General features: G+C 37.6%; 1 protein-coding gene across 1 annotated transcript in view; it reads right to left on the reverse strand.

Annotated features, from left to right (window-relative positions):
• The window catches only part of USH2A (usherin), a 930,103-nt gene that overhangs the window by 832,824 nt on the left and 82,465 nt on the right, over window positions 1-14,814 (reverse strand). The window contains exon 4 of the mRNA XM_068986285.1: window positions 225-288. Within this exon, the coding sequence (XP_068842386.1) occupies window positions 225-288 (64 nt within the window). The remainder of the gene's footprint in view (window positions 1-224; window positions 289-14,814) is intronic.

The following is a 14,814-nucleotide window of genomic DNA, read 5'->3' on the forward strand; positions in this document are numbered from 1 at the left end:
AGAAATCACTTTTACAGAATTTGATCAATTTTATGTTATGAGTTACCCACAGAGTAGCACTAGTGAATAAAAACCATAGACTAAGCTAAAGCAAACACTATAAACATTAATTAAATGATGTTCACCAAATACTGTAAAGGCGGAAAATTCTAAAATATTCATGATATTCTTACTTAAATGAATTTATTCTTACACTTCAGGTGTAAAATTTTCAATCAGCTTACCTGTTTGTAAGTGCCACTTGGTATAATCGAAAATCTTGCATTCTTCCAACAAACTGCTCTGAACCTGTAAAATATAATATATATATATATATGAAATCTCAGTTTTCCAAGCAATGTCTGACAAATGTTCAAGCGAAATTCTTTTAAAGCTATGAAACTTTTTATTCATATTAGTTTTAGTTGTACAGCATTATAATTCAACATCTGTATATAGTACAAAGTGGTCACCACAAATCTAGTTATCACCCATCACTATACAAGTTGACACCCTCATCAGTTTTGACACCCTCTCAACCACATTCCCCTACAGTTACCAGTAAACTGTTCTCTGTATTGATGAGTTTTTTTAAATTTTTATTTGGCACAATCCAGTGTTCTCAATTCTGTCCCATTGATCTGTGTGTCTGTTTTTGTGCCAACACCATACAAGGTTGCTTACTATAGCTTTGTAGTAGAGTTTGAAATCAGGGAGGATGGTTCTTCCAGCTTTGTTCTTCTTGCTCAAGATCATTTTGATAATTCTTGATCTTTTGTGGTTTGCTACAACTTTTAGAATTATTTGTTCTAGTTCTATGAAATATGCCCTTGGAATTTTGAAAAGAGTTGCACTGAACTTATAGATTTTTTGGATAAGATGGAGCAGTCTCTCAGAGCTATCAGAGGTACTGTCTCCTGGGCTGCAGTCTTCACTCTGGGGGCTTCCCTGGTGGGATATATGGTAAAGAATCTACCTTTAATGAGAAGACCTGGATTTGATCCCTGGGTCTGGAAGACCCCCGGAGAAGGAAATAGCAACCCACTCCAATATTCTTGCCTGGGAAATACCAGGCAAGAAGAGACTTGTGGGCTACAGTTGGGTCTCAAAGAGTTGGACACCATTGAGAGAGACTAACTCTTTGGATAAGATGGACATTTCAAGAATATTAACTATTCCAATCTATGAATAAGAACTAAGTTTCCACTAATTTGTGTCTGTAGTTTCATTCATGAGTGTCCTATAGTTTTCAATGTATGGGTCTTTTACCTCCTTGGTTAAATTTATTCCTATTTTGCTTTTGTGGTGGTTTAGTCACTAAGTCGTGTCTGACTCTTTGCAAGCCCATGAACTGTAGCCTGCCAGGCTCCTCTGTCCATGGGCTTTTTCAGGCAAGAATACTGGAGTGGGTTGCCATTTCCTTCTCCAGGGTATCTTACCAACCCAGGGATCAAATTCAGATCTCCTGCATTGCAGGCACATTCTTTACCAATTTGATGCAATTGTAAATATGATTGTTTTCTTAATTTCTCTTCCTCATAGTTCATTATTTGTGTATAGAAATACAACATATTTCTGTATATTGATTTTATATACTGCAACTTGCCTTATTTATTAGTTCTAACAGCTTTTGGCGGGCAGTCTTTAGGCTTTCCATAACATGTTATCTGCAAATAATGATAGCTTTGTCTGCATGCTACAGTCCATGGGGTCACAAAGAGTTGGACATGACTTAGTGATTGAACAGCAACAACAATAATGTGTTATCTGCAAACAGCAACAGTTTTTCTTTTCTTTCTTTCCAATTTAGATTCCTTTTATTTCTTGTGTGCTGTGCTTAGTCACTCGATCATGTCCAACTCTTTGAAACCCCATGGATTATAGCCCATCAGGCTCCATCTGTCCATGGGGATTCTCCAGGCAAGAATACTAGTGTGGGTTGCCATGCCCTCCACTACAGGATCTTCCTAACCCAGGGATCAAACCCAGGTCTCCTGTATTGCAGGAGATTCTTTACCATTGGGGCCACTAGGGAAGCAAGCCCAAGAATACTGGAGTGGGTAGCCTATCCCTTCTCCAGGGTATCTTCCTGACCCAGGAATCAAGCCAGGGTCTCCTGCACTGCAGGTGGATTCTTTATCAACTGAGCTATCAGGGATTTCTTGCTAATTGCTGTGGATATGAATTTCAAACAATGTTGACTAGAAGTAGTGAGAGGACATCCTTGTCTTATTCCTGATCTTGTAGGAAAAGCCTTCATACTTCCACCATTGTTAGCCGTGGGTTTGTCATACATGGCCATTTTACGCTGAGATATAGTCCCTCTATAAACACTTTGCCGAGAGTCTTTGTCATAAATTAATGTTGAATTTTGTAAAATGCTTTTTCTATATGTGTTGAGATGATCATATGACTTTTATCCTTCATTTTGCTGATGTGACTTATCACCTCAATTGATTTGTGGGTACTGAACCATCCTTAAATCCTTGGAATAAATCCCACTTGATCGCAGTGCATGAGCCTTTCAATGTCTTGTTGGATTCAGTCTGCTAATATCTTGTTCAGAATTTTTGTATCTACGCTCATCAAAGAAGAGTTTGAGAAGACTAGGTATTTAATCTTCTTTGACTACTTCTGAGAATTCACCAGTGAGGTCATTTGGTCCTGGGCTTATTGGTTGAGAGACTTTTTTTTTTTAACTGTTTTAATCTCCTTACTAGTAATTTGGCCAATAGGTGGAAGTGCTTTATATCACAGCCTTTTCAAATTCTTATAGACCAGTATGTGTGCTAAGTCTCTTCAGTCGTGTATGACTCTTTGTAACCCCATGGACCATAACACGCAAGGCTGCTCTGTCCATGGGATTTTCCTGGCAAGAATACTAGAGTGGGTTGTCATGCCCTCATCACTGACCAGTATATATTTTACTAATTACAAATTAATAACAGTAATGATCATAGTTATTTCTATAAACTTTATAGGCCTTAAGTCAGAGTTATTATTTTGGCGAGCCTATTTACTGACACAACTTATAATCTCTATCCAGAATATCTTCCCCAAATCAAATTTCTCTGTAGTTTATAAACATATAAATCCATCATTTCATCAGCCCTAAATGTGATTATCATCTGTTTCCCATGTGATTTTCAGAGCATTCACATTACTGAGAAGACTCCCCATTTTTCCATTCCACTTGCTCAATCACCAAGCTTCAGGGCAATCAGTTTAGGTACTCTCCAAATTAAGATTAATGCCTCATTTAGAAAACCTGCAATAAGTGAGGATAGATTGTAAACCTCCTATTTATGAGTTCTGAGTTACTCACATGTATCTGAATTACTCAGGTCCCAAAATTCCATCACCACAGGAGTATTTTTATAAAACAAGTCAAGTTCAGAGCCCAATCTGCTTTAAATTAGCTAACTTTTCAAGATATGGGTAGATATCAACTTTAAACCACACACAATTTTATCAATTCAGCAAATACTTATTTACAGTGTATTAACAGATAATCCCACGGAGAGTAGGAAAAGAAAAATGTAAGGAAGCTTGTTTGTTTGTTTTAATAATAAGTAAAACAATGAAAATGGCAAGGTTCTAGCTAGAGTTTAAATCATGGGGTCACAAAAAAGGATATGATCTAGAGTATAATGCCTATTCAGTAACTGTTTTTTAATTAAATTTCGAGCAATGGCCAATCACCAAACGACTATTTTCTCAAATATGTTTTTTTTAAACAATTCTATTTTTTAAATTTTATCTTAACAATAAGAGTTTTTAAAAATGTTTGCTCAACCTTTGCTGCAGTTCCTTGGACCTGGGACAGAGTGAGGTTATGCTAGATGAATAAAAGATGCCAAGTAGAATTAGCACACCCAATAGTTTTGAAGCAGGGGGAGATGAATGAGCAAAGGGTGAGATTCAGGGGCATAAAAAGGACATGTGTTTGTGTGTGAGCTTGTGCTAGTGTGTATATATTTCTATTTTTTCTTATAATTATATTAAAGGCTATAGTTAAGAAGATAACATTTCACATATGAATATTTCTTCATGAATCTAAAGGTTTTCAATTGATAGGAAGTAGGCTAATTGAAATAATTACAGTATTCACTTCAGTGTTGGCTGGGGACATTAAAGAGATTCCGCTATTGGCAGCACTTACTAATGAAGCAACAAGAAGTTTCCCATCATCTTCAAAGCATGCTATGCCATCAAGCAATACCCTCCCCAAATTAAAAAGCTATTGTTACAGGTTGAATGGTACTCTTCCCAAACTGCATATTGAAGTCATCCCCCAGTACCTATGAACATGCCTCTGTATGGAAATAGGGTCTTTGCAGATGTAATCAAGTTAACGTGATATCATTAGGGCGGGCTCCAACCTGACTAGTATCCTTGTAAGAAGAAGAAAGTGCCTGGTAGAAACACATTCACACAATGAGAAGGCCATGTGACAACAAAGGTAGGGTTTGGAGGGATGTAACTATATAAGTCATGGAATACCATGGATTGGTGGCCACCACCAGAAGTTAATTAAAGGCAAAGGATTCTCCACTAGAGGTTTCAAAGAGAACATGGACCTAGTAACACCTTGATTTTGGATGTATAGCCTCCAGAACTGTGAGACAACATAGTTCTATTGTTAGAAGCCACCCAGTTTGTGGTATTTTGTTATGGAGGCCTAGGTAATGAATTTAGTCAATATTTTGTACATTTAACATAATGAGTTATCAAAGAGAAAAAATGTTATGAAAAGTATTCCATATTTTCCAATTTGTTTTTTCAGTATATTTTTTAAAAAGTCTAAAACATTATATATAGAACCGCTAGGGAATGTTTTATTTCAAAATACCCAGAAAATACAGATCATAACAAATAAGGGATAATCACTTCTGATTTTTGAAAGACATAATATCCCTGAAAGCAAAATTGATAATCATTGTGATTTTCCCAAAGCTTGAATCATGGATTTAAATTATCAAGGTGCTTTCATTCTTTCTTCATTCATTCCTTCAACAAATATTTATCGGTAGCCTTTCATATGTTAGGACTTTTCATGGGTTTGGGGGATACATTAGTTAACAAAACAGGCACAAAAAGCCAAAAAAAAAAAACAACTGTGGAGCCTATATTCCAGCAGTTATATGAACATCATAAATGAGCAACTTATATAATATATTAAAATATGATAAATACTATGAAAATAGGGAAAATTAGAGCTACATAGACAGCATAGCTGGAATTTAATTTGGATGGTATGTTACAGAGAGGTCTCATTGAGAGCAGAAAGAGAATGAATCATGTATACATCTGGGGGCAATATTCCAGACAGAAGTCAATGAACGCACAGACCCCTAAGCCACTATGACTGGCATATTCAAGGAAGTGCAAGAAGCCAGTACCCTGAAGCAGAGTAAGAGAAGGGAGGCTCTTGGAAAATTAAGTCAGACAAGCCAGCCAGACAAGTAACTGGGTGCTGTGGTGGTCGGCAGGGGGATGGGGTAATTGGGTTCCAATTGCAAAAAGTCATGGAGCCTATTGTTAGTACTTTGGTTTTTATTCTGTGTAAAATAGGAAGTTATTGGAGAGCATAGAGTAGAGACATGAACTCAGGTTTATTCCAAAGTGTTAAAAACAGAATGTAGGAAGACAAGGGTAGAAGTAGTGAGACCAGTTAGGCTATTACAGTCTCTACGTCAATAGAAGTCAGACTAGGGTATAGAAGTGAAGCTGTACACCTCAATATTAATAAATCTGAATTCATTTCCTGTATTTTAGCAATAGTTAAAGGGACACTTTGCTGCAGAGGGTTTGTGAAGTCTCTTTTATCACCTGTAAAATAAAGGGACTAGGTTTTAAGACCTTTAAAAACAATTTTAGTGTTCAAATTTGGAATCTGAACATAGAACAATCACATCTTCTACCACAGAATTCATATTTGAAGGGAATTTTTAAAGTTAAAAAAGTTCACAAAAGACCTAGAGTTAATGTGAATCATCCACTCCAAACAAGAATTATGATTTGATTTTGGAGGGAGAATATCATAACATCAAGGACACAGTCATAAGAGTGAATTTTACTAATTCCTTTCTCAGTTGACAGGTTTACAGCAACAGATATTCATTGGAATAAACAATAAAATGATTTTTCTTTGAAAAATATTCATATGGCAAATATCAGTTAAATTACATAAATTGATCAAGTAAACAGATATGAATCATACCAGAAAATATGTAATTACTGGAAAGAATCAGTACATCCACATTATGATTGACGGCATAGCAAAATTACTTCAATAGGAAAACTGAGTAAATAATCTAATACATAAATCAAGATAAAAAGAGTAGTTTTGCAATAAGGCTAAATTTTTAAAAAGTCACACCAACTGGAAAGGAAGAAATAAAATGGCCTCTATTCATGGGTAATATAATTGTCTCTTAGGAAAGCCCAGTAAATTTATACAAAAACTACTAGAAGTAATGTGAATTTAGCAACAAGATGAATGTATAGAAATCAATTCCGTTTCTATACACTAGTGATGAACTACTGGAAAGAAGTTTTTAAAGTAATATTTAGTCCCAAAACATGAATACTAGTTATAAATCTAATAAACAAAGGTTATGCCTGTGATAAAAGTTCAAAATAATGATGAGAGAAATTACTCAGTGTGATCAGGAATGGCAAAGTAAGAACAACTGAAGATTCTGCCATAAAAGCAATGATAACACTAACAAAGGATGTCAAGTCAACTTTTCTAAAACGATGGAAATTGACTAAAGATTTGCAAAAATCCAGGGGGTGGGGTGTGTGTTTTAGTGGGTGAATAACAATAAGGATAGCATATTTTGTGGCATTTTATCTTTCTCAATTGCCATCCTCCTCTCAATCACTCAATGGTTAATCTTGATATTGGATATTCTATGACCACAGCGAAAAATAGCAGCCTAGCATCCACTGGAGGAATGAGAGTGGCGTTGGAGCTCCTTGAAAGCTTTAATCTCAGAAAACTGTCATTATTTAGTCTGATAAGTAAGTAAGTAAAGTCACTCAGTTGTGTCCGACTCTTTGTGACCCCGTGGACTGCAGCCCACCAGGCTCCTCAGTCCATGGGATTCTCCAGGCAAGAGTACTGGAGTGGGTTGCCATTTCCTTCTCCAGGGGATCTTCCCGACCCAGGGATCGAACCCGGGTCTCCCACATTGGAGGCAGACGCTTTAAACTCTGAGCCACCAGGGAAGCCCCTAGTCTGATAGTGGTACTATAAAAACCCCACATGAAATTACTCAGAGCTTGGTCATTTCTTTTCATACTGTTCATGGCATTCTGAAGGCAAGAATACTAAAGTGGTTTGCCATTCCCTTCTCCAGTGGACCACATTTTGTCAGAACTCTCCACCATGACCCATCCATCTTGGATGGCCCTACACAGCATGGCTCATGGTTTCATTGAGCTAGACAAGGCTGTGATCCATGTGATCAGTTTCGTTAGTTTTCTGTGATTGTGGTTTTCAGTCTGCCTGCCCACTTTCTGATGGGAGAGACTGACTGAAAGGGAAACTGGGTCTTGTTCTGATGGGTGAGACCATGTTCAGTACATTTTTAATCCCATTTTCTGTTGATGGGCAGGACTGTGTTCCCTCCCAGTTGCTTGACCTGAGGCCAAACTATGGTGGAGGTAATGAAGATAACGGCAACCTCCTTCAAAAGCCCCTTGCACACACTGCTGCACTCAGTGCCCCTGACCCTGCAGCAGGCAACTGTCAACTCACACCTCTGCCAGAGACTCCTGGACACTCATGGGCATATCTGGGTCAGCCTCTTGTGGGGCCACTGCTCCTTTCTCCTGGGTCCTGGTGTGCACAAGGTTTTGTTGGTGCCCTCCAAGAGTCTGTTTAAGTTCTGTGTAAGTTCAGCAGTTCTAGGGTGGGGTTAATGGCAACCTCCTCCAAGAGGGCTTATGCCATACCCAGGTCTGTTGCACGCAGAGACACTGCCCCTGTGGCAGGCCACTGCTGACCCACACCTCCACAGGAGACACTCAGACACAATTCTGGCTGATATACCCATTTGAATGCAGAGTTCCAAAGAATAACAAGGAGAGATAAGAAAGCTTCCCTCAGCAATCAATGAAAAGAAATAGAGGAAAACAGTAGAATAGGAAAGACTAGAGATCTCTTCATGAAAATCAGAGATACCAAAGGAACATGTCATGCCAAGTGAAAGTGAAGTCGCTTAGTCGTGTCCGATTCTCTGTGACCCCATAGACTGTAGCCTACAACACTCCTCCGTCCATGGGATTTTCCAGGCAAGAGTACTGGAATGGGTTGCCATTTCCTTCTCCAGAGGATCTTTCTAACCCAGGGATCAGACCTGGCTCTCCCACATTGTAGGCAGATGCTTTACCATCTGAGCCACCAAGGAAGTCACTTTTCATGCAAAGGTGGGCACAATAAAGGACAGAAATGGTATGGATCTAACAGAAGCAGAAGATATTAAGAAGAGGTGGCAAGAATATACAGAACTATACAAAAGAGATCTTCATGACCCAGATAACCACAATGGTGTGATCACTCACCTAGAGCCAGACATCCTGGAATCAAAGTCAAGTGGGCCTTAGGAAGTATCACTATGAACAAAGCTAGTGGAGGTGATGGGATTCCAATTGAGTTATTCCAAATCCTAAAAGATGATGCTGTGAAAGTGCTGCACTCAATATGTCAGCAAATCTGGAAAATTCAGTAGTGGCCACAGGACTGCAAAAGGTCAGTTTTCATTTCAGTCCCAAAGAAGGGCAATGCCAAAGAATGTGCGAACTACCACACAGTTGCACTCATCTCACACACTAGCAAAGTAATGCTCAAAATCCTCCAAGCCAGGCTTCAAGAGTACATGAACTGTGAAATTCCAGATGTTCAAGCTGGATTTAGAAAAGGCAGAGGAACCAGAAATCAGATTTCCAACATTCACTGGATCATTGAAAAAGTAAGAGAGTTTCAGAAAAACATCTATTTCTGTTTTACTGACTATGCCAAAGCCATTGACTGTGGATCACAACAAATTGTGGAAAATTCTGAAAGAGATGGAAATACCAGATCACCTGACCTGCCTCCAGAGAAATTTGTATGCAGGTCAAGAAGCAACAGTTAGAACTGGACATGAAACAACAGACTGGTTCCAAATGGGGCAAGGAGTATGTCAAGGCTGTATATTGTCACCCTGCTTATTTAACTTATATGCAGAATACAACATGTGAAATGACAGGCTGGATGAAGTATAAGCTGGAATCAAGATTGCCAGGAGAAATAACAATAACCTCAAATATACACATGACACCACCCTTATGGTAGAAAGCAAAGAACTAAAGAGCCTCTTGATGAAAGTGAAAGAAGAGAGTGAAAAAGTTGACTTAAAAGTCAACATTCAGAAAACTAAGATCATGGCATCCGGTCCCATCACTTGATGGCAAATAGATGGGGAAACAATGGAAATAGTGACAGACTTTATTTTGGGGGGCTCCAAAATCACTGCAGATGTTGACTGTAGCCATAAAATTAAAAGACGCTTGCTCCTTGGAAGAAAAACTATGACCAACCTAAACAGCATATTAAAAAGGAGAGACATTACTTTGCTGACACAGGTCCATCTAGTAAAAGCTAAGGTTTTTCCAGTAGTCATGTGTGGATGTGAGAGCTGAACTATAAAGAAAGCTGAGCACTGAAGAATTGATGCTTTTGAACTGTGGTGTTGGAAAAGACTCCTGAGAGTCCCTTGGTCAGCAAGGAGATCCGACCAGTCAATCTTAAAGGAAATCAGTCCTGAATATTCACTGGAAGAACTGATGCTGAAGCTGAAACTCTAATATTTTGGCCACCTGATACAAAGAAACAATTCCTTGGAAAAGACCTTGATACTGGGAAAGATTGAAGGTGGGAGGTGAAGGGGATGACAGAGGATGAGATGGTTAGATGGCATCACCGACACAAAGGACATGAGTTTGAGTAGGCTCTGGGAGTTGGTGGTCGACAGGGAAGTCTGGCATGCTGCAGTCCAGGGGGTCACAGAGAGTCCAACATGACTGAGGAACTGAGCTGAACTGGGATGTTTGTTGAAAATAATCAGTGTTAACTGTTTAACATTATAGCTGCCTAAGGCAACAATAACAGCTTGGGAAAACAACAAACAAACAAAAAAGGGATAAAAACTGAGAAATGGCACATCCATAGGGGGCTTTGCAAAGATTTCCTGGGAATCTAGAAAGCCATGCTCATACAAAGGGGTATGTATATGTCCAGGAACATGTACATCCCCAAAAGACATTTGAGAACTTCAACTTTCACCTCTCTTTGACCTTGTAATTCTATACAAGCAGTAAATGGTGACTAAAGAAGAGTGCTAATCTGTCTGACTGAATGTTAAAGGTATATTGCAACAGACTAATAGAGCCCTCCAAAGAGACTAAAAAGATTATTAGCTCTAAGAATTTATGAAAACCTCCTCCATTATTGGCTCATATGGTAAAGAATCTGCCTGCAGTGCAGGATACACGGGTTTGATCCCTGTATCAGGGAGATCCCCTGGTGAAGGGAATGGCAATGTACTCCAGTATTCTTGCTTGGAGAATCCCATGGATAGAGGAGCCTTGTGGACTATGGTCCATGGGAAGCAGACAGTCAGACATGACTGAACGACTAATACAACAGAGTGCACGCTCACACGTGTTAACTGAACAGAGAGTTCAATGACCATACATGACAAAAATGTGCATTTTATATAATTTGTTAGGAAAGTCACTTAACAAGCAAACAGCAGCCAAACATCCTGGGGAAGGACAGACTCTGAGTTTTGCATCTGCTGCATTATACTATCTAAAATGCCCAGTTTTCAGCAAAAACCATGGTACATGCAAAGGGACAAGAAAGTACGGCTGATGAACAGTTGAGGGGAAGTGGTCACAGAAGCTAGGCCACTTAAAAGCCTATACGTTACACTTACTAGACAAAGACTTTACATCAACTATTTAAACATGTTCAAAACACTGAAGGAAGCCATATCTAGAGAACCAAAGTACCAGAATGATGTCTGAGCAAATAGAAAAGATGATTATATGAGACAGAAACTATCAAAAAAGAAAAACTCACTAAAGGGACTCAACAGCAGATACAAATGGGCAGAAAAAACAGTGAACTTAAAAACAGGTCAACTGAGATTAGTCTGCAGAATAGAAAGAAAAAAATATACAAAAATTAACCAGAACTTCAGGGACTTGTGGGATCCCCACCAAGTATACAAATATGACCATAGTACTAGCCCCATGAGAAGAGAGAATGAAAGGAGAAAGAAAAATATTTAAAGAAATAATCACTAAACCTCCTCAGATTTGATGAAAAACATTAATGTATACATCCAAGAAACTCAATTAACTTCAAGAAGAATAATTCAGAAAACTGTACACAATATTTCATAATCAAACAACTGAAATACAAACAGAAATTTATGAATGCACCAAGAGAGAAATGATCCATCTCTACAATGTATCTTCAATAAGATTAACAAGATTTCTCATCAGAAACCATACAGGCCAGATGACAGTGAGATGACATATTTAAAGCACCAAAGAAAAAAGAAAAGAATATCAACCAAAAATTCTCTTTCCAGAAAAACTATTCATAAAAAATGCAGGACAAATGAAGAAATTCCAAAGTAAACAGAAACTGAGACAATGATTTATAGACTTAATTAATGACTTACAGGCCTAATTTATAAGTACTAAAGGAAGTCTTCAGATTGAATGAAAAGGACAGTAGACGATAATTCTAGTCCATGTAGAGAAATAAAGAACACTTTTAAAAGTAACTACATGAGTATAAATATTATTTAAATACTTTATTTACAATTCTTTTTTTAATTAAAAAGAGAAATGCATAAAACAGTAATTATAAATCTGTGTTAACAACATAATTTGAATGATAATAACAAGGGGGATAAAAAAAAACAAAAAATAAGCACAAAGTTTGAGTATACTATTGAAATTAAGTTGGTATTAATTCAAGCTAGATTATTATAAGTTTAGATGCAACTGTAATAATCTGGGAAACTACTAATAAAATAACAAATATAGTAAAAAGAATAACAAGAGGATTAAAATGGTATACTCAAAAACCTCTATTTAACACAAAAGAATACATGAACAAAAGAGGCATAAGCCTTAGAAAACAGAGAGCAATGTAATATTACAAAGTTAACTACCTTATCATAATTGCATTAAATGTAAATGGTTTAAATACAATAAAACATAGATTTGCAGAATGGAAAACAAAAACATAAATATGACTCAACTATATGCTTTCTACAATGGACAAGCTTAAGGAAACAAATAGTTTGAAAGTTTAAAAATAGAAAAAGACATATATCACATAAACTGTAACCAACATATGCCCAATAATAAATAGGTCAGAGAGGACATCACAAGCAAATCAGAAAATCCTTGAGACAAATAAAAATGAACATATATCTCACTCTATGAGTTTCAGGTAAAACAATGCTTAAAGTGAAATATATAACTATAATCATATTTATTAATAAAGAAACTTTTCCAATCAATAAACCTAGTCTTCTACCTTAAAAAATTAGAAAAAAAAAGGAAACTCAATCCAAAGCATACTGAAATGTCAATTATTAAGATTAGACACAAATGAAATATAGAATTTAAAACAATTAGGAAAACCAGGAAGAAGAAAAATTGTTGTTTTTTTTAATGAACAGCATTTTTGACAAGTCTTCACGTACACACACAAAGAAAAGTGGAGACAAGACTCAAATTAGTAATATTAGGAATGGAAGAGGGGACATTGCAACTGACCTTACAGACAAGAAAAGATGACAAGGGAATCCCTGAAAAATGTATGCCAAAATTAGGTAATCCAGATCAAATGGACCAATTTCTAGAAAGACACAAACTACTGAAACTGACTCAAGAAATAGATATCATCACCAACAAACTACCAGAGCTCATCAATGAATTCAATAATGTTGCAGCTTATATTAATATAGAGAAATCTGTTGCAGTTGAATACACTAACAATTTTAAAATGACAAAACTACCCAAATAACCTACAGATTCAGTTCAGTTTAGTCGCACAATTGTGTCCAACTCTTTGAGACCCCATGGACTGCAGCATGCCAGGCTTCCCTGTCTACCACCAACTCCTGGAGTTTACTCAAATTCATGTCCATTGAGTCAGTGATGCCATCCAACTATCTCATCCTCTGTTGTCCCCTTCTCCTCCTGCCTTCAATCTTTCCCAGCATCAGGGTTTTTTCAAATGAGTCAGCTCTTTGCATGAGGTGGCCAAAGTACTGGAGTTTCAACTTCAACATCAGTCCTTCCAATGAACATTCAAGACTGATTTCCTTTAGGATGGACTAGTTGGATCTCCTTGCAGTCCAAGGGGCTTTCAAGAGTCTTCTCCAACACCACAGTTCAAAAGCATCAATTCTTTGGTGCTCAACTTTCTTTATAGTCCATCATGGTCAACAAAAGAGTCTGAAATGCAGTACTTGGATGGAGTCTCAAAAATGACAGAATGATCTCTGTTTGTTTCTAAGGCAAACCGTTCAATATCACAGTAATCCATGGGTTGGATCTATGCCCCAACCAGTAATGCTGAAGAAGCTGAAATTGAATGGTTCTATGAAGACCTATAAGACCTTCTAGAACTAACACCCAAAAAAGATGTCCTTTCATTATAGGGGCCTGGAATACAAAAGTAGGAAGTCAAGAAACACCTGGAGTAACAGGAAAATTTGGCCTTGGAGTACAAAATGAAGCAGGGCAAAAGCTAATAGAGTTCTGCCAAGGGAATGCACTGGTCATAGCAAACACCCTCTTCCAACAACACAAGACTCTGTACATGGACATCACCAGATGGTCAAAACCGTAATCAGACTGATTATATTCTTTGCAGCCAAAGATGGAGAAGCTCTAAACAGTCAGCAAAAACAAGACGGGGAGCTGACTGTGGCTCAGATCATGAACCCCTTATTGCCAAATTCAGACTTAAATTGAAGAAAGTGGGAAAACCACTAGGCCATCCAGGTATGACCTAAATCAAATCCCTTACAATTATACAGTGGAAGTGAGAAACAGATTTAAGCAATTAGATCTGATAGAGTGCTTGGTGAACTATGGACAAAGGTTCGTGACATTGTACAGGAGACAAGGAGCAAGACCATATCCAAGAAAAAGAAATGCAGAAAAGCAAAATGGCTGTCTGGGGAGGCCTTACAAATAGCTGTGAAAAGAAGAGAAGTGAAAAGCAAAGGAGAAAAGGAAAGATATACCCATCTGAATTCAGAGTTGCAAAGAACATCAAGGAGAGATAAGAAAGCCTCCCTCAGTGATCAGTGCAAAGAAATAGAGGAAAACAATAGAATGGGAAAGACTAGAGATCTCTGCAAGAAAATTAGAGATACCAAGGGAACACTTCATGCAAAGATGGGCTCAATAAAGGACAGAAATGGTATGGACCTAACAGAAGCAGAAGATATTAGGAAGAGGTGGCAAGAATACACAGAAGAACTGTACAAAAAACATCTCCATGACCCCAAAGATCTTCACGACCCAAAAGATCTTCATGACCCAAAAGATCTTCATGACCCAAAAGATCTTCATGACTACAGATTCAATGCAATCCCAATCCCAAACAACCTACAGATTTAATGCAATACCAATGACTTTTTTTTTCATACAAACAAAATAATTCTAAAATTTGCAAGGAAACACAAAACACTCCAAATAGCTAAAACATTATTGAGAAAGACCCAGAGGTCTCATGCT

The sequence above is a fragment of the Capricornis sumatraensis genome, chromosome 14 (genome assembly GCF_032405125.1).
Source record: "Capricornis sumatraensis isolate serow.1 chromosome 14, serow.2, whole genome shotgun sequence".
NCBI lineage: Eukaryota > Metazoa > Chordata > Mammalia > Artiodactyla > Bovidae > Capricornis > Capricornis sumatraensis.